This window comes from Phacochoerus africanus, chromosome 3 (assembly GCF_016906955.1).
Source record: "Phacochoerus africanus isolate WHEZ1 chromosome 3, ROS_Pafr_v1, whole genome shotgun sequence".
Taxonomy (NCBI): Eukaryota; Metazoa; Chordata; class Mammalia; order Artiodactyla; family Suidae; genus Phacochoerus; species Phacochoerus africanus.
In genome coordinates, this window is record NC_062546.1 from 142,228,708 (window position 1) to 142,256,617 (window position 27,910).

Consider the following 27,910-nt stretch of genomic DNA (forward strand, 5'->3'; position numbering starts at 1 on the left):
CCATCTTGTTTAGACTTTTCAATTCATTTTTTAAAAACTCCCTAAAATGCTCCTCACCTTCACAAGCCCTTACCTCATCTGCGTTTGTGAAACGGAAACACCTATGACTCAAACCCAGCCTACATCCAGTTTGGGACTTGAACCCACGATTTTTTTTTTAATTATATTCACTCACCCGGTGTTTGGACTTAATGAGGCTTGGGTTCTTTGTGTCTCAACGCAGTAAGGATTCAGGGAGAGACAAAGTGATAGGCAAGAAATAAGATAGCACACTTGTGGAGTTCCTGGTATAGCTCAGCAGTACGAACCTAACTAGTATCCATGAAGACCTGGGTTCAATCCCTGGCCTCGCTCAGTGGGTTAAGGATCCAGCATTGCCATGAGCTGTGGTGTAGGTTGCAGATGTGGCTTGGATCTGGCGTTGCTGTGGCTGTGGTGTAGGCTGGCAGCTACAGTTTCAATTTGACCCCTAGCCTAGGAACTTCTATATGCAGCAGATGTGGTCCTAGATTTAAAAAAAAAAAAAAAAAAAAGATAGGACACTTGTGAGGGATAGGAACCAGCAGGCTAGGAGGCTCTGTCCCGAGGATTAGGTGGACTACATTTTTATAATCTAACGTAAGTGGGAAGGGGGAAAAGACTGCCTTCCTCCTCACTCTCCTAGGAGACCTCAGGCTTACATCACTAGCCCCTCCTTTGTTTCAGGTAAGAGAGTATTTGACCCCATGAGGTCAGACTAAGACTGTCAGGTGCTTATCAAATCAGCAGAAGGGTGGTGACATGTGCTGAAATATGTTGCATCATCTCAGGTTTCCATATAATGGGAGTCTCCTACTTTGGAATGTCTTCCTTCCCTTAAATTCCTGTCCTTGGTCCTAAGGATCATTATCTTGCTGAACTTGAATGCAGACCTTATTTTCTCTTTCTCTTAATGACCTGAAGCCTATCTCATGCTCTTATTTATGATTTTATAGTGAAGCAAGCCTGCTTCTTCTACAGTGTTCTGATGGCTTTCTTGAGTGATTGTTAACTTCCAGGGTCTCCCAAAGTTCCCTAGGTTTCCCTCTCTATCTATGGTTCCCTATTGGAACTTCTACAACTACCTGTGTAAGTATCCTATCCTATCCCTGTCATTTCGGTCCCGTTACTTAGTACCATGTTCATCCTGCACTTCAGTTTAGGGCTTCTTGCTTCTCTTTTCTCTAACCGAGCACTGCTTTCAGAATTAATGGAGGAAAACTGGATTTAATGTTACCTTTGGGGGATGTAGGGGGATGTAGGGGGGACACGAGCATCATTTAAGGAACGTGGATGGATGTTAGACCCATCTCTTTCTCTGATCACTTGGACAAGTCCTATCACCCCTCTAGGCCCCCATTTCCCCGCTTACAGCATGAAAAAAAAAAAGTAGTAAATGGTCTCTGACGTTTCCTTTGTCTCCACAAGTCTCTGCCTGGTCTAATCCAGTCTTTAAAGTGCTAAAGCTGTAACTCAACCCACAAGTTACCTTGGGACCCACCCAAAGGAGAGACAAAGGTTACAGAAAGGAAGCCACTTCAGCTACCTGTTGTCATTTTCCATCCCTGTCCAAGTGCAGGGATTTGTCTTTCAGAAGTGCAAAACTAAAAGTTTAGCACCTTGCTGATGTGTGTATTATTTCCAAATTCTGACCATGTCTACAGCGCTTAATTTAATCCTTTTAAAGTCATGTTGTCTTATATTTTTCTTTTGTTCTGCCAGAAAGGACAAGTGTAATCCTTTTGCCCCAGTTTGGCAATAATTTTTACTCATATTTTGCTGATGAAGAAGCCAAGGTGCTGGTTTGCCCAAGTTAGAGTGACTGTATTTGGCAAATAGAGATGCAGGATACCCACTTCAATTTAAATTTATGTAAACAACAAATTTTATCATAAGTGTGTCCTGTGAAGTATTTGAAAATTTTTATACTAAAAAAATTATTTATCGTGTACCTGGAATGCAAATTTAAGTGGGTGGTCCCATATTTTATATGATAACACTAACCAAGTACTTTGGAACAAATATGTCATAAATATTTATCATAAAGTTTGTTGCTAAACTTTTACCAAGTGTTTACAGTAGTCCTCTGGCCTCTATGTGCCAGTTTTGTTTTGTTTTGTTTTTTAATCTGTTAGGAGCTTTCTATTGAAAACATTCTGAGACCTCAATTCCCATTTCTTTACAAATGTCTTTATGCAAATGTCATCTTCTGTAGCCACTTAATCTCAAATTGCAGACCCTGCCTCCAGTACTTCTTATGCCCCTTCACTGCTTTAATTTTCTTCTTTGGCCCTGACTTCTATTTAATATGCTAACATATTTACTTATTTTCTCATTTATTTTCTGCCTCTCTCACTAGAATGTGGGGTCTTATGAGCATAGGAATCTCAAATTTCTGTGTTCACTGCCATAATCCCCACAACAGTAGGAGACGAATTAAAGGGGCTCAATAAGTATTTGTGGAATGAATGAGTTATGGCTGGGAGGCGATGGGGGACCTTACATTGCACAATGTAACATACATTGTTCTTATAATCATATGGTAGCTCAAGAAGGCTTGGCACCAAATTAGAGCCTTGAATGTAGCTCAAGTGTGTATAATTTTTTTTTTTTTCCTAAGGCTGCACCTGGGGCATGTGGAAGTTCCCAAGCTAGGGGTCAAATGGGACCTGCAGCTTTTGGTGTACATCACAGCTTGTCACCATGCCAGATCATTAACCCACTGAGCGAGGCCAGGGATCGAACCCACATCCTCACAGAGGTAATATCAGATCCTTAACTCACTGAGCCATGAGAATTCCCAAGTGTGTATAATCTTTGTTGTTGTTGTTGTTGTTGTTAGGGCCGAACCTGTGGCATATGGGAGTTCCCAGGCTGGAGGTCAATTCAGAGTTGAAGCTGCCGGCCTATGCCACAGCCACAGACACACCAGATCCAAACCTCAACTGTGACCTACACCACAGCTCACGGCAACACCGGATCCTTTAACCTACCGAGCAAGGCCAGGGATCAGACCCACATCCTCATGGATGCTAGCCACAATGGGAACTCCCCGAAGTGTATATAATCCTAATATTAGTCCATAGACATAAAGTTAATAGAGGGTTGGCAGATCAGGAGTTAAGGGTTATCTCCAGATATAGTTTGGATTTAATTTAATCCTCCTGCTGGCAGATTTTCTAGAATTAGATGTTAGTCACCCCAGATGTCACTTATTAAAATCCCAAATATGACTGCGTGAGTGTCCAGTAACAAAGCGACACGGGCGGCCGTGAGCTCTGTGTCCCCTGGATCTGGGTTGGGATCTCGGAGCCACCTGGGCAAGTTTCTCAAACAGCAAAACTTTCCCAGCGAAACATTTCTGGGAAATGGAGACTCTGGTAAGATCTTGTGCTGATGTGAGCACTGAACGAGGTGAACCAGTCAAACCCTCAGCACAGTAAAGCGCTAGTCAGCTCCTCTGGCTGGGCCGAGGCCCTCAGCCCAGGGCCATGCTCTCCTTCAGGTCACCTGCACTTCCTCGCTACTGCATCTTAATGCCTTCCCTGAGCCTGAGGCCGGATCTTCTCTCGGCTCCCTTGGTTGCTGACAAAGAACTTAAGTACGCTTTACAGGTTACTTTAAGGGCTCTCTCTTGACTGTTGCCCCAGTAAAAGCAGGCATTCTCAGCAGAATGAAGAAAAGCCTTCTGCTCTTACCTTTGACTTTACACAGTGACAACCACCTGCAATGAAATAGCAAAGGAGGGGAAAACATGAGGACCCAATAACTGGTTGGGGAAAAGCAATGAAGCAAATAAATATGATCAAATTTAAAGGGCTCTGCGGGATTTGGGAAATTAGCATAAGTACATAAATCAAATTAGTAGTGCTCACTTAGAGCAATGGCGTTATCAAACATTTATCAGCCTTTTGAGCCCTTGTGATGAATTTGTCCTTGAGCCATGTTCTGAAACTTAAAATAATTGTGTCCAAGAGCAAACAAATATCCATATATTTAAGTGAAACTTGCATATTCAACTCTGTCAGTAATGACACTGATGTGGCGTGAGAAACAGCATATGCATTCAAAATGGTTAGAGAAGTTACTAAGAAGCTACACCCAATGAGAAAAAATATACAAAAGCTGTAAGATTTCCTTTTTGTTTCTCTTTTTTTCCTGGAGTAACAGTGACCTTATTTTGCATGATTATTGTTTTCATTTCTCCCATACTCTTCGTATGTCCTTCATATCATATATTAAAGCCTAGGAAAAATGGTTTCCCTCTGTAGAAATCAAGAAATGCTAATGAAAATAATAAGGTACCACTTTTTTTTTTTTTTTTTGCCTAAGGAGTTAAAGATTAAAAACACAGATAATACCCAGTGTTAGTGATACGGCACATGGGCCCTTTCACACTTTTGTGGTTATGACTGTTAATTTTTGCTGCTTGTCAAAAGAGAATTGGATGATACAATTCAAAAGCTCTAAAATAGACATTGGCATTCCCTGGTAGCCTAGTGGTTAAGGATTCGGCATTCTCAGTGCTGTGGCCCATTGTCACCACTGTGGCTTGGGTTCCGTCCCTGGCCCTGGAATTTCTATGTGCCACAGGTGCAGCCATAAATACACAAATAAATAAGGCAGAAAACATGTTTACCCTTTAATCTAATGGCCTTAAATTAAGATTTGTCCTAGTCGGGAGTGGCTCAACAGGTTAAAAACCCGACATAGTGTCTGTGAGGAGGTGGGTTCAATCCCTGGCCTCACTCACTGGGTAGAGGATCCATCACTGCCACGAGTTGCAGTGTAGGTCGCGGATGTGGCTCAGGTCTGGTGTTCACTGTGGCTGTGGTACAGGCCAGCAGCTGCGGCTCCAATTCGACCCCTGGCCAGGGAACTCCCATATGCCTGCAGGTATAGCCCCAAAAGAAAAAGAAAAAGAAAAAGAAAAAAAGATTTATCCTGCACAAATAATTGAATGAGTACTCATAACTATATGCATATAATTGTAATGACCCATTATTTATAATATGTTAAAACTGGAAACAACTTAAATATCCAAAATAAGAGACTAATTAAATTACTTATGGGAATGATCCAATGAAATACTGTACAGCTATATATATGACATGACATGCACACTTACATATGCTGTATTTTACACAAATGTATGGGAAGATGCTCATAATAAAAAGGGTAAGTTACGGAGCTCCCATCGTGGTTCAGTGGTTAACGAATCCGACTAGGAACCATGAGGTTGCAGGTTCAATCCCTGGCCTTGCTCAGTAGGTTAAGGATTCGGAGTTGCCATGAGCTGTGGTGTAGGTCCCAGACGCGGCTCGGATCTGACGTTGCTATGGCTCTGGCGTAGGCCAGTAGCTACAGCTCTAATTACACCCCTAGCCTGGGAACCTCCATATGCCACAGGAGCAGCATGGCAAAAAGATAAATAAATAAATAAATAAATAAATAAGGTAAGTTAAAATGGCAAATATATCACAAACCATTTTTTAAATATTTAAAAAAATCTTTAAACATAGAAAAGTATCTGAAAATACACATAGCAAGATATATCTGGGTATGGAGAGTCTCCTTGACCTTTATTTTCTTCTCCTTGAATATCTGTGTTTTATATAGGGCAACAATGAGTAAATACATATGTGTGTGTGTGTGTGTGTGTATACATATATAATTTTTCGGCCACACCTGCAGCATGTGGAATTTCCTAGATCAGGGATCAAACCTGCATCACCTTAGTGACCTGAGCCACAGCCATGACAATGCCAGATCCTTAACCTGCTAAACCACTAGGGAATTCCTATTATTTTTTTAATCAGAAAAAGAAATTTTAATCAAAAAAAGGAGGGAAAAAAGGACACATTTTCCACCAGTTCTTTTAGTCATTTACTTTGGGGAAAAAGTCAAATATTGCTATACTTTCATTGATTAGTGGTTGGTGAATAGTCAGGCCACTTGGGAGTTTAGAACATGTTCATCAGATTAAAAATAAAGGAGATAAGATAAAGCTGATGAACACAGCAACAGGAACAGCTTTGACATCTCAAAAGCCAAATGAATTATGGTACTTGCTCTTTGCACTTCCTCCCTTGATCAAAATTTGACAGGAGTTCCCGTTGTGGTTCAGTGGTTAACGAATCTGACTAGGAACCATGAGGTTGCGGGTTCGGTCCCTGGCCTTGCTCAGTGGGTTAAGGATCTGGCATTGCCGTGAGCTGTGGTGTAGGTCACAGACACGGCTCGGATCCCACATTGCTGTGGCTGTAGCGTAGGTCGGCGGCTACAGCTCCGATTAGACCCCTAGCCTGGGAACCTCCATATGTCTCAGGTTCGGCCCTAGAAAAGATAAAAATACCAAAAAAAAAAAAATTTGACAAAGCTCACCTTCGGTAGATGGTTAGCAGATATTTTTAATTGGTGAGAATGTGGCACCAGATGCATCAGTTACAGAACCAAGTTTTCAGTGTGGTTATGTTCACTAACTGTGGGAACACACTAAGGCATCTCCAACTCTGCCCAGAGTGGAAGAGGTGGCTGGGATGAGGATGGGGCAGGAAAGGCTCTTCAGAGGAGCTGACACGTGGGCTAACAGGTAAGAATGAAGTGGCCAGGTGGGCAAGAAAGAAGATGATATTTCAGGCAAAAGCAGAGAAGTATGAATACAACCCTGGGGAGATTTTAGTGTGTGCTTGGAAAATGCTCATTTATTATGTTGGTGGTGGTAAATAGAAAAAAACAGCAAAGCAGTCTAGAAATCCTAACTTTCCAGGTTTTGTAGTAAAAGATGCGTATTAACATATACATTTTGGGTGCCCTTCGAACTTAACCCAAAATTTATGTTCTTAAAACATTTTATCATCTTCCAATCTTCTGTACCTTCAATGTTTTTAAAACAAATGTAAGCAGTAAGAGTAATACGCAATGACCCCTAGCTGATGTAAATCAAGAAAGAGTTGATACATAGTGGCAATGTGGACAGACTCAAATCTGGGTGTTGTTTCACATTTGTTTCCTCAGCCCTTAGAATGTACAAATTCATGTAAGAGCACTTGCGTTGCCAATTCAATCTCTAGCCATTTCATATGGAAACCCTGTTAGCACTTGGGTTAGCAGGAGATCTTTTTCAAGGGCAGTGTCCTCTTCTTTGATGTCATCCCTTAAATGTCTTAATTTACCTTCAGAACTTGAACTTATTGAAACCATTTTGAAGATGTTTATGTTTTATATTATCTTTCATGGTAATAACTTCCAGAAGCAAAGTTGTATGACTTATTTGTCTGAAACCTTGAGATTCATGGGACTCCTACTGTGTCAAAATATCTTGGTCTGAACATTTCTTTTGCGGGGTGGATTGGCTGCTGCTTCATGGGAAAAAGAAATTGACCTCTTCTTATTAAAAACTCCATGTACAAAAAAATTTTTTTTCAGAGCTGTCAAAGAGGCAGGAACAAATTTGCTTGGTCATGCTGATTAGCATTTCTCCCAGGGCTACCAAGTAGGACATGAGTTTACAATGAGAACTGTAAGACAGCAGGAAGCTAACAAAAAATCAGTCCACAATGACTTAGCTGAGGCTATCCTGTTTTGAAGTTAGAATATGCTATCAAGTGAATGTGAGTGAATAGCAAATGGGTTTCTCCATTTGTGTAGAAGCCATTCTAAATCATAATTGCTAAAAAATTAGACACAATCTTGCAAATTTCATCAAAGTTAACAAAAACTGTGCAAAGTGGGGTTCCCATTGTGGCTCAACGGTAACGAACCCGACTAGTATCCATGAGTATCCATGGGTTCAATCCCTGGCCTTGCTCAGTGGCTTAAGGATCCAGCGTTGCCGTGAGCTGTGGTGTGGGTCACAGATGCGGCTCGGATCCCGTGTTGCTCTGGCTGTGGTGTAGGCTGACAGCTGTAGCTCCAATTCGACCCCTGGTCTGGGAGCTTCCATATGCCTCAGGTGTGGCCCTAAATATAAAATAAAAGTAAAATAAAATAACTGCACAAAAAATTTTAAATGAAATTTAGAAAATGGAGAGTCAAAGTGTAGCCAGGGTGTCTATATTCCTGTCCAAGAAAAAAAGTTACTGATTCTAACCCTAAAGTAGGAAAAGGCCAGTTATGAGACAGGCCTGATTTGTCAAATCCTTGAAAAGTACCCTGCTTCCTTTGTTTTAATTCTAATGTGTAATTTGGTCTCCAGATTCTATCGACCAACTAGTAAGGGGGAAAGTGTAGTCTAGATTACTGTTCTCACTGGGATATCGCACACTAGCATTCCATTTTTCAAATATGGCTCTTCTGCATTTGGTTAGTACAACTCAGCTTCCCCCCCCACGGCCCCAACACCCCAAATTATTACCCCTCAAAGAACTAGCAACTGACTTTTGGAGGCTGCAAAGCTGAGACCCAGTTTTTGACCAAGGTGAGTTCACCTAGTGCTGCCAGCCCAGCATGACAAAGCCAGCTGGCCTCATGGATCTTTGCTGCAGAAAAGAGATGCTGGAGCATTCTTGGCAGCCTTGTGCTCAGGAGCCAGCCTTCACCCTGCCTCTTTTGTCATACCAGGATCAGGATTTAAGAAAAGAGAATTAGATGTGAGTTTCATTGGGGTGGAGGCGGGGGTGGGGGTGGGGGTTGCTTTTCCAGGGCATATGCCCAGCAGAAGGGTTTTCAATGGTGATTGAGAGTTTTCCTCTCCACAAGAACCCACAATCCAATGAACTGACAGTACTAAAGCAGTGGAGTGGCCAAGCCCTAGAGGCAATCCGCTTGAGACTTTAATCATGGCTTCAGAGAGGATAGAGAGCCCTAGAAATATGCAGGGAATCTTACCTAGAGAGACAACGACCTCCTATTCCTCACCTTTTGATAACCAGATTTACTGCTTCTGTCCTTTAGCGTGTGATTCCTAAAAGAGACTGAGAACAGTGTTACTGCAAAAAAATTTTTCCTACAGGTTCAAAATAATAATGTCATGCTTTAAAATGGGTAATTCCTTTATATCATCTAATACTCATCCATAGTTCAAATTTCCCAGTTGTTCTAAGAATTGTCCTTTATACCTGTTTGTCCAAGCCGAGACCCAATCTAGGAAATGACATTACATCAAGTTATGTCCCCAAATCTCTAGTAATATACAGTACTTCCTTTTTTACGTGACAATGACTTGTTATGAGAATGAGCCAATTATCCTGTAAAATAACTCACCTTCTCTATTTGTCGTGCTTGATTCTTTGCAGTCTTAGCTTTCCCCTCTATAGCCTGAGTCTTGGTAAACTGTAGGATAGATCTAAGGCTTTGGTTAGCTTAAAGTTAAGTGGTTTTCTCTAAAATAAAAAGATATAAAAATCCTGCATGATGTCGAATACATCACTTTGCCTCACCTCACAAGACAGTGTTGTCTGGGTAAGATTGGCACTGGGTTGAGATGGGAACCTGATTTCTCCAGCATTCAGTTTCTTTGCTCCCCCGTGACCTAAAGAAGGATGTATGATGGTACTTCGGCACTATATGAATATCCTATTCACTGTCAACCATTTGTCTAAGGTTTTATCAGCAACTAATAATCCTTATCTGTAATTTCCCTTTGGAATCAGTCTCCTTTTCCATGTCAGCAGATTTTATGCTGCACTATTTACTAGTTATGACATAAGGAAGTCATTAGCTTCTTGATCCTTAATTCCCTCACTTGTAAAATTGGTATAAAAATAGAACCAATCCACATGGTTGTGAGAACTATTAGATGAGATAACCATGGATGCATATTTGACCATGGCCTGGTGATATGTATGCAAATAATGAGCATTGGCTATTTTTTGTAATTGTGCTTTTCCTTATTTTGGTGGTGACAGCTTGCAAAGCATTATCCACTTGCTGCCAGGCTCAAGTCCCTGAGGCAAATGACAATGTATCTGATAAAATTGCTGCAAAGGAGTTGAGGCAGTTACTTTTGAAGGAAATTGACTTAAACCATTTTTTTTTAAGGCAAATTAGAATTTGTTTCAATTAAGGGCTGCTCAGGGAGTTCCCATCGTGGCACAGTGGAAATGAATCCGGCTAGGAACCATGAGGTTGCAGGTGCGATCCCTGGCCTCGCTCAGTGGGTTAAGGATTGGCGTTGCGGTGAGCTATGGTGTAAGTCTCGGCTGTGGCTCGGATCTGGCATTGCTGTGGCTGTGGTGTAGGCCAGCAGCTATAGCTCCAATTATACCCCTAGCCTAGAATACTATAGAAATTTACCCAATCGTGTGTGTATGTGCACGCATGTGTGTGTGTGTGTGTGTGTGTGTGTGTGTGTGTGTAAGAGAGACAAAGAGAGGGAGATCAGGGATCGTGAGGCGGAGTCCAGACTTCCCTTCCTCTAGTCAGTGCTTTCCACATTCTGGGTTCCATCTGAATGGGATTGTTAAGAGCCTGTTTTAACAGTGCATTATAATCATCACAGTTTTATACAGTGTGTTCCAATTTCTGAAAATTGGGGCACAGCACAATTGGTTTTTCCAAACTTTGCTCCATGAAACATTACTACTTTAATAAATGTTAATAGGTTAGCTAGCGCTTTTTAAGTTTCTTGGTCAAAGCAGTTTAGAGGGGTCTGTGTCTGCCCCACCCCCCACTTTTGAAATCCATAAATGCACCTTGTGATGATAAAAGATCATTTCTGCAGTAAGAAAAACTCTTAAACTGTGTATAGCTTAGCATTTCCCAAACTTATATTATTGCAAGATCTATTTTGCATCATTTAACGTTGTGATTAATGTGCTGGGTGGGAAGCACAGCCTTAGCATCATCTTGGTTGGCTGCTCAGTAAAGTTTGTGTACGCCCAATAGTAAACTAGATTGGATCACACAACTTTAAAAAGGGCAGTTTCTTGGGTCTTGGGATCTCAGGCTGACAGTGGTGTAGGAGCAGGATCTGATAGGATGCATTTCCTTAAGCTGACCATGTCCTTTAAACCAAGAACTGGAACGACAAACAGTGGGAGCTTAATTAAAGAGTATGTTCTGATACATCTTTGGGGAAAAGCAATCCTCTTTAAGTTTTGTTGTTGTTGTTGTTGTTATCATTTTCAAGCCTTCTAAAAATTATTATTATGTTTGTTTTTAGGCATCCACACGCCCAGAGTTCTTCCAAAGGGTGCGACGTCTTCACAGGACATTCAAATCAGGTAGCTTGATGTCTGCAGTAACTGTGTATCCTTAGTAAAGACTTATCCAAGTCCATGGTTTTGGTTCCTGTCTGTGACTGCTTGGTCGGGCCATCGAAACATGAACTGTTAGTGGTATTTTGAAGTCTTTGAGACAAAAGCCCAGCTTGCTAAAGAATTTTGGTTCAGCAGAAAGACAGGGAGGTACAGCGAAGAGAGAATCAAAAGCCTGGAAATTTTCTGCTGAGAATAAATGCTAGCTGCTCCCTGAGGTGATTTGTCTGTGCACTCCACTCTCTACAGATGTTAGAGCCTCTTTTTGAGTAAGGACCCGAGGTTCTTTGGTAGCACTTTGATATCCTGCTCGAATTCAATATGTGAAATGGAGGCGTCTCTCTGTGACTTGGAGCCCACAGCAGGCTTTGAAGTCTGATCCAATTTTTGCTGCCTACTATTTGATGTTGAAAGGATGAAATGAAGAAAATGTACAGTTTTTGCCAGTAACTCTGCTGAGCATATGTAAGATTAAAAAAACAAAATCCTTTGGATGATGTACTTAGAAATGTTAAGTAGATTAATACCTTCCTATAGGTTTTCTTTTTTCTTTCTTAGGGATAAAAATTAAGTATAGGAGAAAAATCAGCACAGAGCTGTTTTTTATATGAACTATAATTAATTTAAGAGGGGGCGAGGTTGACTTGTTCAGAGGAAGAAATAAATGGATGAAGCAAAAGGTGTTGAGACTTTGCAACTAATTGCCCCAAGGAGAGGACCTCCACTCAATTCTAAGGCAAAACAGGGGCAACTTACCACATGACTCCAGTATACATAGATTTTTTCCCTTGTATGATTAGGGTTAAGGGTCACTTAGTTAAATGGAAGCCATATCCTTAAGGCTGCCTCATCAGAGGATAGAAATAACCTTTCTTTTATTGGGTCTTTCTGAAGCATTCAGTTTGGGGGACTGATTTGCTGTCTTCTGGGACATGCCATTCTGCTCCAGACCGCCCAGGACTGAGTGCCTCAAGGAGAGCCCTTGCAAAACCTGGTAAGAAAAATATTTTGAATTGTAAGCTGTTTCTACCATTCGCATGCTTGTATATTTTTTAATGAGTTGTTTATGCAGGACTGTGTAGAAGGCAGGACTCAGATAGTAATATGACCTAACAGTAGCAAAAAGTTCGGGTTTGGGGAAATTCCCTCGCGGTGCAGTGGGTTAGGGATCTGGTGTTGCCACTGCAGCGGCTTGGGTTACTGTGACACAGGTTCCATCCCTGGTCCAGGAACTTCCATGTGCTGTGGGTGCACCCCCCCCAAAAAAAAAGACACTGAAAAGTTCAGTTTGGGGAAACCATAAAGGCTGGAAGCAAAACTTGCCTTAAAAGTAACCGTTTATGGCCCATCTGTGCCACTTCGGTTTACTTTTTTGAAGGAAGAAAATGGAGTATCAAAGGTCATACTTTTCCCTTTACTTGTAAGGCCCTCCAACTAGGAAACTGCTTTAAAACTTTATTTTCTTAAGGGAAAGATAAATAATTGACCAGCTTTCAGTAGGGCAGATAATTCAGGGGCAAAATCTAGGGCTTGGTTAAAAAAAAAGAAAAAAGAAAAAATATATGGATTTAGAGAATAGTTCTGCCCTTTTAGCAACACGGCCATTCTTTCAGCAAGAATACAGACATCTTGCCACACTCCTATGGGAAATAGCATTTTTGGCCTCTTTTCTAAATTCTTTGCTGCAGAATATGCTTACCATAGTCAGTTTGGGAGCTATGTGTGACTCAGAAGATAACATAGAAGCACGATCATAAGAAATATTTATGGACCAGGAAATACTAAACACAAGGTGGATCATTCCAAAGAAAGAAACTATTTCAAGTTAAAATACTAGTATTACTCTTACTGTTGACCTCATTTATTTTTCTGAAATGTTCAGTAGTTTCTTAGGTATCTCAAAATTTCTTCTTAGTCTGTTTTTCAGTGACAAGGTAGTACAATATGAAGTGGAATAACACGTGTACAATAAATGCGTTAGGACCTTCAGTCCATGTGAAACTTAAACTCTTCAAGAGAGACAAAAGAAAATGATAAACTTATCCAAGGAAATATTTTCCCCTCAGTCAGGATAGTGTTCAGGAGTAATGCCACAATGAGGTAGAGGTAGGAGTGGTGCAAAAAAGAGGAAATTTAGAGAAAAGGTCATGTGATGGAACAGAATCCATTATGCAAGATTTTGTTTGGGATTTTTCTCTGTCCAAACGGACAATCTCTACCCTTTAGTTGAGATGTTTACACCATTTACATTTAATGTGATTATTGATATATTTGGTTTATATCTGTCATCTTGCCATTTGTCCCATCTGGTCTTTGTTCTCTTTCAGCATTCTACTTTAAAATACATGTAAAAAGAAAATTTTAAAGCATAGTTGAGTAGCTAAAAGCATAGATTTTCGTCAGACCTGCCTGGATTTAAATCTCTGCTTTCCTGTGCAGTGTTAATAAAGCTATGTAACAGCTCCTTATCTCAATACCTACACACGTACATTGAGAGAAATGGTAGTTTATAGATACAAAGAGTTGTACCGAGGATTAAATGAACTAGTAGAAGTAAAGGGCACAGACTGGTGTCTGGTTCAGAGTAAGGGTGCATTATTATGTCAGCTGCTATAGTGGTAGTTATTGCTATTGATATTATATAAATGCAAAGTTAATCTATAAGCATGAAAAATAGGTAGAGAAATAAAGTTCTTATTGTATTATGTTTTGGTGGGATACTTTCGAGGAGTCAAAATATATTGCATTTTCAATTAACTAAAAAGAGACTTGTTAGATTATAATCATGTTTCCCAGTCTTTAGGAAAGTATCCCTCAAAGTCAAACTTATTAATAAGTTTCACATCTGCTTTGCCGTAAATGGCTCATATGCACTTTCCTGTCACAATTGCTCCTTCTTTTTAATCTAGATGGTTTTCTGTTGAGTCTGCCACCATCACCATTACTTCTCCTTAATATGCTTGTAAACAGTATCCTAAATGGTCTTCCTGCTGCCATTCTTTTCCTCCTTCACCTTCTCTCATGCATGCATATCTGAGGAGCTTTTCTAAAGCATTCCCTGATCATAACATTCTCTTCCTCCATAAACTTCAGTGGCTCCCCATTGTTCCAGCAGCAGCTCTAAGCTTCTTGGCATGACATCCAAGGCTGTCTCGGTTCTAGTCCTATTCTTCCTTTCTAGCTGTATCTTCCAATGCTCGTGCTCTCTTATTCTGTGCTTCAGAATATCCACACTACTCTCCATCCTCCACCCATGCCCAGGGTGTTCTTTCTTTCCTCTGTGATTCATTCGCACTGCTCCCTCTCCCCTACCTGTCCCCCTTCACTATGCATTCTCAGTCCTCTCTGTTCTTCACAGTCCGCCACAGCTCCCTCTGAGCCCTCTGACTTTCCTTTAGTACTTAACACATCCTGCCTTGGATTACAGTTATTTTCATGCCTCTGCTAGATTTTAAACTCTCTGGGATCATATCTTTTCATTTCTGAATTCTCTCCTCGCCACCTAGCCTAGGTCCCCAAATTGAATTCTTGATCAGCCAAAGCTGTGGTGAAATATAGTGAAAGCAAGGATGAAATGAAACTTCTGAGTAAATGAGTCAGGGAAAATTTCTAAAAATCCTGGAATGAAATAAGGGTCTCTTAGCACACATGCCCCCCCCCCCAATAGGTTTAGCATCCCAGTGGAACAAGTTAAAATGATCCAAGCTGCTGTTGTTGTGAGCAGCCAGAGAAGGAAGGAAGGTTTGGCAGTAAAAAGCATTATATAAATCAGATTCCTCTTGACCTTAAAAGGCAACAAAGATGGATTGAAGAACAAAAGAATTCCAGTTTTATTTATGTTTTCAAGGGATAAGCTGCACAAGTGAGAGTGTATTTATTCTGTATGAGACATTTTAGCAAGTTCTACCTTCATGTTTGAATCTTTGCCTTAAATGACCCGTTCTTTCAACTCATGTCTCTCTGGAAGGCCTGAGAATATGGTGACCTTTTCAGTTTTAAGAAAACACTACAGTCCAAAAAGTTGGTCTTCTAACTTACAGTGAGTGCTAACTTCATTGTTTTATAAAGGAATAAGGGGGTGGAGGGGAGGAGGGAGACAGGGAATAAATCTGAAGTTACTTAATCAGGCCAGCTCTGCTCAGAGCAGGCAGGCAAAAAAGGTCACAAATGTGGGGCTTGGACAAAGGCTGTCTTTGGCCCCTTAGTCAGAGAGTCTCAGAAGTGTCCTTCACTGGTCCATTTGCACCTGACTCATTCCTCACAAGGAAAGCACAATACACCCAGGAGGTCCATAATATGAATCACTTTGCCACTAATCCAAGCAGAAATTATTTAATTGGACCGACAGGCATATATACAGACATGATCTGGCTTTACTATGTAAAATTGCATTTTTTAGGCATACATTCTATTTATTCAGTCAACAAACAGTTATTAACACTCCTTGAGAGCCAGGAACTGTCCCAGGCCAGTGCTCCTCAAACTGTTTCAAAAGACCCATTTGGGGTTGGCTGTTTTAATTTCCAATTTACACAGTCTGATACTTTTGCGAACCACAGTGAAAATAAATTGCTAGGTCACAAATGACACAATATCGAATGGATCTAAACTTTTCTAAATTTCTTACTCTAGCCTAAATGCCTCTGAATTTCTTTAGTGATCAGGTTGGGAACAGTAACAAGGGTCCGCCTGCAGACCACACTTCACTAGCCCTGTTCTGGGCATATGTGATACATTGGGGAACAACACAGTCCCAAAGTCCTGTCTCTATGAAGCTACATTCTAGCAGAGGGACAATAAGCAATAAGCGTAATACATGAGTCAGTTGTATGAGATGCTAGAAGGGCAAAGAGTTATGAGGGAGAAAATACAGCAAGGGAGACCAATCTTGGTCAAAGTGCAGAGGATGGGGACAGAGGATGGTTTACCTTTAAATAGGGTGGTCAGAGTGAGCTTCATTGCAAAGGCTTGAAGGTGGTAAGCTAGTGGGCCACAAGGATACCCAAGGGAAGAGCATCGCAGGCTAGGGGAACAGCCTAGGCAGATGCCCCGAGGAGAGACCAAACATGGAGTGTGTGGGGAACAGAAGGAAGCCTGGGTGATTGGAGCCACAAAAGCAAGGAAGAGGTAAGAAGCCCAATGATGCAGGTCCTAACAAACACTCTGGGGATCTGGATGGAATGAAGGTTCTGATTCAGCAGGTCTGGGTGGCTCCTGAGATTGTGCAATGCTAATGAGCTTCCAGGTGGTGCTGAGGTTGTTGATCTGAGCTCTACATTTTGAGTCAATAAACAAGGGTATAAATTCAGTGAAATAGAAGTGGCTGGGTTGAGAAGGGACTACAGACATCGCCAATGCATGAGTTCTTCTCTATAAGTTACATTTTACAGACAGCTGAAACTTTCTTTTTTTTTTTTTTTTTGGTCTTTTTGCTATTTCTTTGGGCTCCTGCGGCATATGGAGGTTCCCAGGCTAGGGGTCGAATCGGAGCTGGAGCCACCGGCCTACGCCAGAGCTACAGCAACGCAGGATCCGAGCCGCGTCTGCAACCTACACCGCAGCTCACGGCAACGCCGGATCCTTAACCCACTGAGCAAGGGCAGGGACTGAACCTGAAACCCCATGGTTCCTAGGCGGATTCGTTTCCACTGCGCCACGATGGGAACTCCCAGCTGAAACTTTCTAAAACCTGCAACTCCCTTTCATATTAAGTGTACTGAATTCAGTTCTCCTTATTCTTGGTGTCCTGGTCATGACTATTAATCACAGTTGTCACACTGACTGTAACATAGATCCTTGGGGTCCATTATGAAATGGGACCACCTACCCTTATGTTAGATGACCCTCAGCTGTTTATTTTAACGCTCTTCCCTCTGAGTGCAAAGCTGGTGTCTCCTGCTGTTGTTAATGTCTCCCTTTTTTATAACATTTTCCTCCTACCTTCTCTCTTTCTCCTTTGTTGTGGCCTAAAAAGCAAGTTCTCAGCATTGTTTTTCTGCATTAAAAAAAAGGATCTGGAGTTCCCGTTGTGGTGCAGTGGTTAACGAATCCAACTAGGAACCATGAGGTAGCTAGTTCGATCCCTGGCCTTGCTCCGTGGGTTGAGGATCTGGCATTGCCATGATCTGTGGTGTAGGTTGAAGACGTGGCTCAGATCTGGCGTTGCTGTGACTGTGGTGTAGCCTTCCCTGGCAGCTACAGCTCCGATTAGACCCCTAGCCTGGGAACCTCTGTATGCCATGGGAGCGGCCCTAGAAAAGACAAAAAAATAAAAATAAAAATAAAGGATCTGGGTGGGGAATGTGAGGAAATCCCAAGGAATGAAAGGAAACTGCCACTTGTGTAGTAGATCTCTAATTTGGGCAGTGCTTTACCTGTATTTTCTTAGTGTAAAATATCCAAGCTTTAGTTTAACTTTTAACCTGCTTGTTCAGGGCCCGTTGCCTGCCCCTGGGTTTCCTGTGATACCTCACCTACCTGAGGTAGTCCTGCCCTGGGTTATCATCTCATCTATAAGTAGTATAAATTATTCATATTTATTTTTAAAGATCAAAAATCATTGTATTTGCTAAGATGCTACCTAGCATCTTAAAAGATGTTACATCACTCTTGGAGTTCCCGTCGTGGCTCAGTGGTTAACGAATCTGACTAGGAACCATGAGGTTTCGGGTTTGATCCCTAGCCTTGCTCAGTGGGTTAAGGATCTGGCATTGCCGTGAGCTGTGGTGTAGGTTGCAGACTCGGCTCAGATTCTGCGTTGCTGTGGCTCTGGTGTAGGCCGGCGGCTGTAGCTCCAATTAGACCCCTAGCCTGGGAACCTCCATATGCCATGGGAGCGGCCCAAGAAATGGCAAAAAAGACCAAAAAAAAAAAAAAAAAGATGTTACTTCACTCTTTAAAGATGCTACCTAGCACACTTTTAGGGAGCTGAGGAGCAAATGGTATTGTATCAGCTTCCAGAGGGGATTGCACTTGGCAGTGAGCAACAGTGGGTGGTGGCAGGGCCCTCGTCAGAGTGTTTAGCATTGGGCTTTAGCGATCTGGTTTCAGGTCTTTCTTCAGATTTGCTGAGCAAATCACACCCACTTTCTTTCACCCAGTTGCTTCTCTAACGTCATCCACTTCATTATTTTCCTTTCCTTTTCTCATTACTGAATTTTGTTGATTTTGGCAGAAGTTCAGCTACCAGAAGGCAAACTTGGGCTGTATTTTATCCTTGGAACTCTTAACCCTTAGGGTAACCAAATATCTCAATTTTCCCGAGACTGAGGTTTTGCAGGACATGGATTTTCAGAACTGTCACAGGCAAACTGGGACAAGTTGGTCACTCTGTGATAATACTGGAAGTTGATTGGGATGAGAACTATTCTTTTTTTTTTTGAATGAGATCCCTGTATCAGGCAAGATTGAGCCCTAGGTTCATGCTATAGAATCACCTCACACTGGCTGCCTGTGTTAGGAAGGGGAGGCCAACAGCTTGCCAACCACTGTGATTGTAAAAGGCTCAGCAACCACCACAATCATAAAGGACTCAGATGTCATCCACTTGACAGGGAGAGCTCATTCCTACAACAGAGACTCAAAGGCAACATAATCCCTGTTGGGAAAGCACATGGAAACCAGACCTACGAGCCAAGGCTACTGAACCTCCCTGTCCCAAACCCAGCGTCATTACAGAAAGCCACACAAAAGACTTGGAGGCCGCTCTTGTATGACTTTGGTGCTTGGAATTCCTGCTCTTTTGGGCTGTCAGAGGGCGGATCTATCTTTTCTTCTTGTCCGGATGCCACAGAATTTATGATAAACCTGCACCATAAAACCTCAGTCTAGGAGTTCCCCTCGTGGCGCAGTGGTTAACGAATCCAACTAGAAACCATGAGGTTGCAGGTTTGATCCCTGACCTCAATCAGTGGGTTACAGATCCGGCATTGCCGTGAGCTGTGGTGTAGGTGGCAGACACGGCTTGGATCTGGCGTTGCTGTGGCTCTGGTGTAGGCTGGCAGCTACAGCTCTGATTCAACCCCTAGCCTGGGAACCTCCATATGCCTCAGGAAGTGGCCCTAGAAAAGGCAAAAAAAAAAAAAAAAAAACCCTCAGTCTGAGGACTTTTTCAGTGAGATGGAAAAGGAGTTACTAGCATAGAATGCTTACCTTTAGTGTGGGAGGTAGAAAAAAATGTCTCATTAAGGGATCTTTTTTAGACTGGTGTTTCTCAGCCTTCAGTAGGTGTCAGAATCACCCAGAGGACTTGTTAAAACACAGATTTCTGGCCCAGGCCATAATTTCTGATTTTGTGTGGCGTGGAACAGAGGAGGGGATTTGCCTTTTTATCATGTTCCCAAGTGATGCGATGCTGCTGATCCAGGGACCACCTTTTGAGAACCACATCCCCCCATCTCTGTAATACTTTACGGAATCAGAAAAGGTGAACTTTATGTATATGGCTTTCTATTCTCTTACTCGACAGACACTTTTTCAGCACCTACTGTATGTTAAACACAGGCCAGAAAATAAGACACTTAAGAGACAAATTGAAGTTCCCATCGTGGTGCAGTGGTTAAGAAATCCAACTAGGAACCACGAGGTTTTGGGTTCGATCCCTGGCCTTGCTCGGTGGGTTAAGGATCCAGTGTTGCCGTGAGCTGTGGTGTAGGTCACAGATGCGGCTTGGATCCCACGTTGCTGTGGCTCTGGTGTAGGCCGGCGGCTGCAGCTCCTATTGGACCCCTAGCCTGGGAACCTCCATATGCCACAGGAGCAGCCCAAGAAATGGCAAAAAGACGGGAAAAGAAAAAGAAAGAAAGAAAAGAAAAAGAGAGAGAGACAAATGCACCTCTAATGTCTTGGTCTCTATAGCTGTTGTTTTCCAAGCAGGTTTGATAACACATTGAGTATCCATATTTACCTCAAATGGTCTCATTAAATTCTCAGGATGTTGTCAAGAACAAAGTTGCATTAACTTGAAATTTTGCTATAGAGGAGGAAGAGAGTGTTCCAGACATTTGAAAGTATCTCACTTTCTAAACTTGTTAGGAATGATTTCATTTAGAAGATATTTCTATTTTATAAACTCTACTGCCTCTGCCAGACTCCCAAAAGGAAAAATTGCTCTAAACCCCACCAGATCTGAATTTCTGTGCATAGTTCTAAAATGTTATGCAAGTGCTGTAATGTTTGTGCCCTGGCTTTTTGGAAAAGAATTTTGGCAAGGCCAGAATAAGGAATGCCTAGTTTGAGACTTGAGGGCATGAGAGCAGAGGGATGGAAGGAGAAAGAGAAGAGATTATAGTTCTCCTAATCCCCAATTTAATTTCTAACCTAGCCCCATTCGTATTAATCACACACCTTCCCTATTCTGTTTGAAAGACTTTTCTGAGAGTTCCAACTATGGTGCAGTGGGTTTAGAATCCAACTGCAGCAGCTTCTGTCACTACAGAGGCACAGGTTCAATCCCTGGCCTGGTGCAGCGGGTTAAGGATCCAGCATCGCTGCAGCTGTGGCACAGGTCCCAGCTGTGGCTTGGGTTCAGTCCCTAGCCTGGGCACTTTCATATGCTGCGAGTATAACCATTAAAATAAATAAATAAAACAACTCCTAAAAAAAAAAGCAAAAACAAAAAAAAAGATTTTCCTCCTTTTTACTAGATCTTGTCTGGGTGTTGAGTTTGGTTTTGTCTTGCTTAATTTGGTAATTTTGGCACATGCATAGTGCTTGGTTATCAATTGTAGTTGTGGTGGTTTATGCCAACTGAGGCCTTTGAGCAAAATTGTGGCTTTCTATGGGATGCCTACTAGGAGGAAAAGATCCATTTTGATGCCCCATTTTCCCTGCAGTTTGAGGGTGAGGATAAGGAAGAAGGGGTTGCGGTCCACACAGGTCAGCACTGCATCCACCCCTCAGCCAGCTGAGTCAGTGAGATTCTGGCTCCATTGGAGGGTTGGAGGCTGGAAGACTAGTAGGTAGACGCTCAGGAGGTCATCTGTCAATCACAATTTCTGAGACCGCATACCTCAGGGAGGGCCTGTTCTCATTCCCCTGGCTCCTTAAAACATGTTACAAAGTTGAATTATTTGGGGACATTATATGCTTGGATTGTTACTGGAAAACATATCTGAGGAAGGACCGGCAGGAACTTCGCTGGTGCTTTCCTGAGTGCGTTAGGTCAGGATGCACTTTTTGCTGATGCCAAGTTAGATTCTGGCATTGACCCAGGACATCAGGAGCGCAGCTGCCAAACAAAGCAGGGCAGTAGGGGGGCGCACAGGGGGCGGGGGTGTGAGTCAAATTTGGGCGCTTGGCTTCCAGAATTGGATGTTGATGGCCTGGCTGTAAAATGTGCTGGGAGGAATTTTAGTTTTACATTCTTTTCTTACTCGATGTATTTGAAACAGCACAAACTCGCTGTTAACTTTGGCTGCCTCCTTTGCTGCATTCTAAAAGAGTCTTTTCAACTTGAAAATGAAACGCAGAGTTGTATACTAGGAGTGGTGTGATTTTTTTTCTCCTTTTTACTTTGGTTTGTTTTCCAAGATTGGGGGTAAGAAATTTTTTGAGGATTTTTTTTTTAATTAATCCTTTTTAACCTAGTTTTTTTGTTTTTAAGAAAAATTGAGCACAGTTCACAAATACGCCCTTACTTCTCCCTTCCCACCTGCCCCCGGCCCACAAACCGGGTTCCCCTGTTATTAACGTCTTGTATTAGTGTGGTCATTTGTTACAATGATGAGCCAATTTTTTTTTTTTTTTGTCTTTTCTAGGGCCTTTCCCACGGCATATGGAGGTTCCCAGGCTAGGGGTCGAATCAGAGCTGTAGCCGCCAGCCTACGCCAGAGCCACAGCAACTCGGGATCCGAGCCGCGTCTGCGACCTACACCACAGCTCACAGCAACGCCGGATCCTTTAACCCACTGAGCAAGGCCAGGGATCAAACCCGCAACCTCATGGTTCCTAGTTGGATTCGTCAACCACTGTGCCACGACGGGAACTCCTGATGAGCCAATTTTGATATGTAATTATTGACAAAGTCCATACCTGACATCAAGGTTCACTCTGCGTGTTGTACGGTATGTGAGTTTCGACTAATATGTAATGACAGGATCCACCACTGCAGTATCCACAGAATCGTTTTATTTGCCTCACAATCCCCTGTGCTCCACCTTCATCCTCCCTCCTGCTCTTTAAGCTCCTGGCAACCACCGATTTTGTTTTTTTCTTTTACTGTCTTCATAGTTTACCTTTTCCAGAATGTCATAGAGTTGGAATCAGATAGGTTTCTTTTCGGAAAGGTTTCTTTCCATGAGTGATACGCAATTTAGGGTTCCTCCATGTCTTTGCATGGCTTGATAGTTTATTCCTTATGTGGATGTACCACAGTTTGTTCACCTATAGAACGATGTGCTGGTTGCTTCCAAGTTTTGGCAGTGAAGAGTAAAGCTGCCCTAAACATTTTTGTGCAGATTTTTGTGTGGCCATAAGTTTTTCACTTCTTTAGTTAAATACCAAAACACGGGATTGCTAGATTATATGGTAAGAGTATGTTTTGTTTTATAAGAAACTGCCAAACAGTCTTCCAAAGTGACTGCACCATGTTGCATTCCTACCAGCAATGAATGAGAGTTTCTGTGGTTCCTCATCCTCACCAGCATTTGGCATTGCCAATATTCTGGCTTTTTGCCATTTTCATAGGTGTGTAGTGGTATCCTGTTGTTTTAAATTGTATCTCCCTGATGGTATATGATGTGGAGTTGTCTCTAATATGCTTATTTGCTAACTGCATACATAACTTCTTTGGTAAAGAGTCCGTTCAGATCGTTTGCCCATTTTTCAATTGTGTTGTTTGTTTTCTTATTTTGAGAGTTTAAAAGGTTTTCGTATGTTTTAGATACCAGTCCTTTGTGCGATATGTGTTTTGCAAGTATTCCTTCCAATCTGTGGCTTGTCTTTCCATTCTCTTAACAGTGTGTTTTGCAGAGCAATAATGAATTTTTTATGTATATAATCGTGGAGAAAAATGTTTTAAAACAAACCTGAACACCACAGCTCATGGCAGCGCTAAGTGCTTGGCCCATTGAGCGAGGCCAGGGATCAAGCCCACAACCTCATGGTTCCTAATTGAATTCGTTTCCACTGTGCCACAGCAGGAACTCCATAATCTCAACCTTTAAAAAAGGTTATTATGAGAGAATTTGATTTCTTTCAGGATTTTAATATTAGCTTAACTGTAGAGAATCAAAAAATGAAATTCCCAACATTGTTGGATTGTATTTCTATCAACAGATGCAGAAAATGCATTTGCTAAAATTCAAATCCTTTTAAAAAGAAATAGTAAGCAAACTAGGGCAGATGTGTGGTATCTACAGTGAACTTAAAATAAATAATATACTTAAAGCAAAACAAAACAAACCAAAAAAAACCTGACTTTCATCTTAGCATGGCACCTACTCCCTATCCAAGAAAATGAAACAACCTGAGGAAGGTACAAGGTGATCGGTCGTTTGGCAGTTGAGCGTATGAGAACCATGACACAAATGTGTTATCTAAATTAAATGTAATAAAGTGTTCTAGGGAGGCACGACAAAGCCCAAAATTAAATAAAGGCTGGGGGGGCTGTGGTTATATGACTTTATGCAAAACCACGGTAAGATTTTGCTGTTTTCTTTTTTCTTTCTCCTTTTTTTTTTTCTTTTTTCTTTTTAGGGCCGCATCTGCCACATATGGAAATTCCCAGGCTAGGAGTCTGATCAGAGCTGTCGCTGCTGGCCTACACCACAGCCATAGTGACGCCAGATCTGAACCACATCTGCGACCTACACCACAGTTCATGGCAATGCCAGCTCCTTAATCCACGGAGTGAGGCCAGGGATCGAACCCAAAACCTCATGGTTCCTAGTCGGATTGCTTTCTGCTGTGCCATGACAGGAACTCCTGTTTTCATTTTTATTTGACTCTCTTTTAAGTAACTAGAACTCCTAGAATGACCAGGAAGCCTCTACGACTGTCTGCTTCTAGTAAAAACCATATTTAGCAAGAGAGAAATTTTTGGTTTAAATTCAGAGAGGGCTAGGAGAGAATGAAGTACATACACCTTTATTACTCATTCATTCAGGTATTCAGTCAGCTGATGTTTATTGAGCAATTATTAAGTGGAATATACTATGTTGGGTGCTGGTGGTATGTAAAGGAGTGAGAGCCAGACTTGCCCTTTGGGTTTACATTCTAGGGGCGGGATGGACGAGTAAATCTGAAATCATATCTCCTCTGACCCAGATGTTAATCAGAGTGAGCACCGGAGCTGGATTATGACAGGAATACTTTCGTGGTCTTGTGGGAGTGGAAAAGGGTCAATGGGCTGACACTGAAGCTGAGAACTGAAGGGCTTCAGGGACTGTCCTGGCAAAGAATGGAGAAAGATAATCCCAGCAGTCTGCCTTTCCCTCTCCACACCAGGAAATCTCACACCCGAGAGATAGGAGATTGTGGTTGTTTTGTTTTGTTTGTTTGTTTGTTTGTTTGTTTTTAGGGTCGTACCCACAACATGTGGAGGTTTCCAGGCTAGGGGTCCAATCGGAGCTGCAGCTGCAGTCCTCCACCACAGCCACATCTGAGCCGCATCTGTGACGTGCACCACAGCTCGTGGCAACGCCAGATCCTTAACCCACTGAGCGAGGCCAGGGATCGAACCTGCATCCTTGTAGATTCTAGTTGGGTTCATTAACTGCTGAGCCACAACAGGAACTCCTGTTTTGTTTTTTATATATTTTAAAATTCTGCAACACAACAGGCCTACAGAAAAAGAAGTTTCAAAGAGATGAACAGTGTAATGAATTATTATAAAGTCCCTGCACAATTACAACCGAGATCAGAAGGCAGAATTTTCCAGCACCTCAGAAGGCTTCTGCATATCCTTCCCAGCTCACGACTCTCCTCCTCCTGAGAGGTCACCCCCTAAGCAAGCATCCTAAATGTCATAGTTTCATTTTGCCTGCTTTTCAGCATCGTATGTCTGGAATCCCATGGCATATATGATTCGTTTTTTAGCCTTTTCTTCTTTTTTTTTCTTACCATGATATTTTTAAAATTAACTTGTTTATTTTCCATGCTGTACAGTATCCCATTTTATGAATATATTCTTCTGTCACTGGGCATCTGGCTGAGATCCTTTTGTTCAACCTTCTCATTTTACAGATGAGAAAATTGAGTCCCCGTTGGTCAGTCCAGAGCTGGAAGCCAACCCATAGCTGTGTTCTAGGGAGAAATCAAGTTAGTGATGTCTTTGGACCGGTTCTCAGGGCCCAGACCATTCTTGATGGCTCTTTGGACAGCCGTTTTCAGGTCTTACGTGTAGTTTCCTCTTTGCTCTACAAAGGAACAGAGAAAAATAGAAACCTCAAGGGGCTGAACATGTAACAGTACCTTCAGCTGTAGACTCTGAAGTCTACTGCATTATGCTCAAGTTATTTGACTATTTGTTCCTGGTCAGAGTTTAGGATTTCACGGGCTCTATCTTGATTAGGTTCAAAGGAAAGAACCAGAATAAGGGACAAAAAGCCATGCCTGGGCGATTATTGGCATTAGGTGCAAGTGTTTTGTTTAGCTCTGACTGCTGCTGGATGTGGATTGAAACTACTTGTGATTTTTAAAAGGGAACAGATACATTTCTTATAAAAATGTGAATATGAAGTTGGGGCAATGACAGGAGAGAGACGTTTAAGATAAACAGTTGATATTAAATGAGTCCACAGTTTTTCCTTCAACTAAGAACAATTCATAGTGATCTTCTGATCACCTACAAGTCACTGTACTCCCCCCAACACCCCAAACCTTTCCATCCCTACATTTTGTCCATCTTTCCAGGGCTTTGCTGGCATGGGAGCCTTTTATAACACCAAGCTTCCCTGCCCTGAAATCCTAGTTTCCTGAAAGAGAGAGAGAGAGAGTGTGTGTGTGTGTGTGTGTGTGTGTGTGTGTGTGTGTGTTTGTGGTGTGTGATGCTCGGTCAGCTTTGAAGGAACTCCAGGTCAAGACTTGTCCTTCAAAAATAAGACTCCAGATTATTGGCTTAATACATGGGAATAGATCATGGCATGTGAACAGCACCTAATAAATGTTTAGCTGCTGCCACTGAGATTTCTTACTCCTCAAATGAGAATCACTTCTGAAAGTACTTAATTTTCAAGTTAACAACTCCTTCCTCCCTTCTATTCAAATCGTCAAGTCTTATGGATGGAGTGTGCGAAGATTTCTACAGACTACGCTTAGGTTTGTTTTTGTTTTTGTTTTTTTGACATCACCACAAGTCTCAAGAGTTTATCACCTTAAACCTTTACCGAGTTTAAAAAGAGTAGGACTAATTTGTTGGTATTTTCTGTGCTTGGTAATCTGTGTAATGAGAAGGAGTTATGTTTCATTAATCCACCTAAATGGTCTAAGGAATATTTAGGGCTCCCACAGACTCAGGACCCCGTTTTCTTTCTCCACCATCCGGAGGGTTCGGCTGCTTGGCGGTCAGCAATTAGAAGAGCCCGTCTCCCCGGACGTTAGGCTGGATTTGTCTGACCTGTTATACACGGAGAGCAGTGGTCCCAAAGGGGCCCTTCCTTTTTAAATGAAAGAAATTGATGATATCCCTTTTCACTGCATTGGTGCCAGGAATTTTCTCTAGGCAGCCTCTTTAAAAGAGCAAATTCAAACAGGCCCCAGAAACAAATGCAAGAGATCTACAAAGCTCTTAAGGGATGAGTTTACACACTATCCTTATTTCAAAGGAGAAGTTTAGATGCCAGGACACAATGGCCGGGCTCTCCCAATGGGCACGCACCAATTTTAAACGCTGAACTCTGCATTTGTACCAAAATCAGATCAATGCAGAGACCTCTAGGCTCCTTTCAGCTCTTAACTGATTTGTCTTCCAAAGGGACAGTTCGCACGCTAACTCATTACCCAGGATCGGAATGTTTCAGTATGGGTGGGGGACCAAGGATCGCCTCCAAATCTCCAAGGGTCAAATTACAAAGTGTCCGTTCTGTTTGTCCTTTGCGGCTATATTTACCCAGGCCCAGAGCAGTTCAACTCACAGCAGCACACTTGGCCTCTGCCCTCTGTTTTTCAACTTGCATTGCCGTCTGGGGACCGGGCTTTTCTCATCTGCGGTGGGCTGCCGTTCTTTGTTCTAGACTGCATCCTCTTATTCGTTTTATTAACGGAGCCACCAATTCATGTAGCAGTTTCTACCAAACACTGTGGGAAAGCATTGGGAAAAAAGTACATCACATTCACGTCCCTCAAAGGGGAAGTCAAAACAGGTGCTCCCTTTAACCCACCACTCTGAGCACATTAACCCATATGAGCACAGGAAACAACCTGTCAATAACTGCTGAGTGATTAGAGGATTGAACATACACAGCATAAAGGTTTTGCTTACATTGTTTATAACCATTGAATTATAAACATTGACTTCGGGGTGATTATCTTCTCTATAGCACTCCTGGCAAATGGTCATCCAGGCTGATTTCACACATTCTTCTGCAGCCCTTATAATATCCTGAGCCCCTGTGAGAAGCTAAAGGAATCCACATACTCTAACCCCAGGAAAATGGGCAAATGCACAACTGCACCGTTTTGCACACAATGTCAAGGTCTCCTCAGATGTCTTCACAGTCCCATCAGGGTCTACATCCCAGGTTAAGAATCTCAAA

The 27,910-nt window shown here is 42.1% G+C and overlaps 1 protein-coding gene across 1 annotated transcript in view; it reads left to right on the forward strand.

The window, feature by feature from the left end:
* The window catches only part of MYO3B (myosin IIIB), a 415,159-nt gene that overhangs the window by 309,946 nt on the left and 77,303 nt on the right, over positions 1–27,910 (forward strand). Inside the window, exons 33-34 of the mRNA XM_047770247.1 lie at positions 11,123–11,183; positions 12,111–12,182. Coding sequence (XP_047626203.1) covers positions 11,123–11,183; positions 12,111–12,182 — 133 coding nt within the window. The remainder of the gene's footprint in view (positions 1–11,122; positions 11,184–12,110; positions 12,183–27,910) is intronic.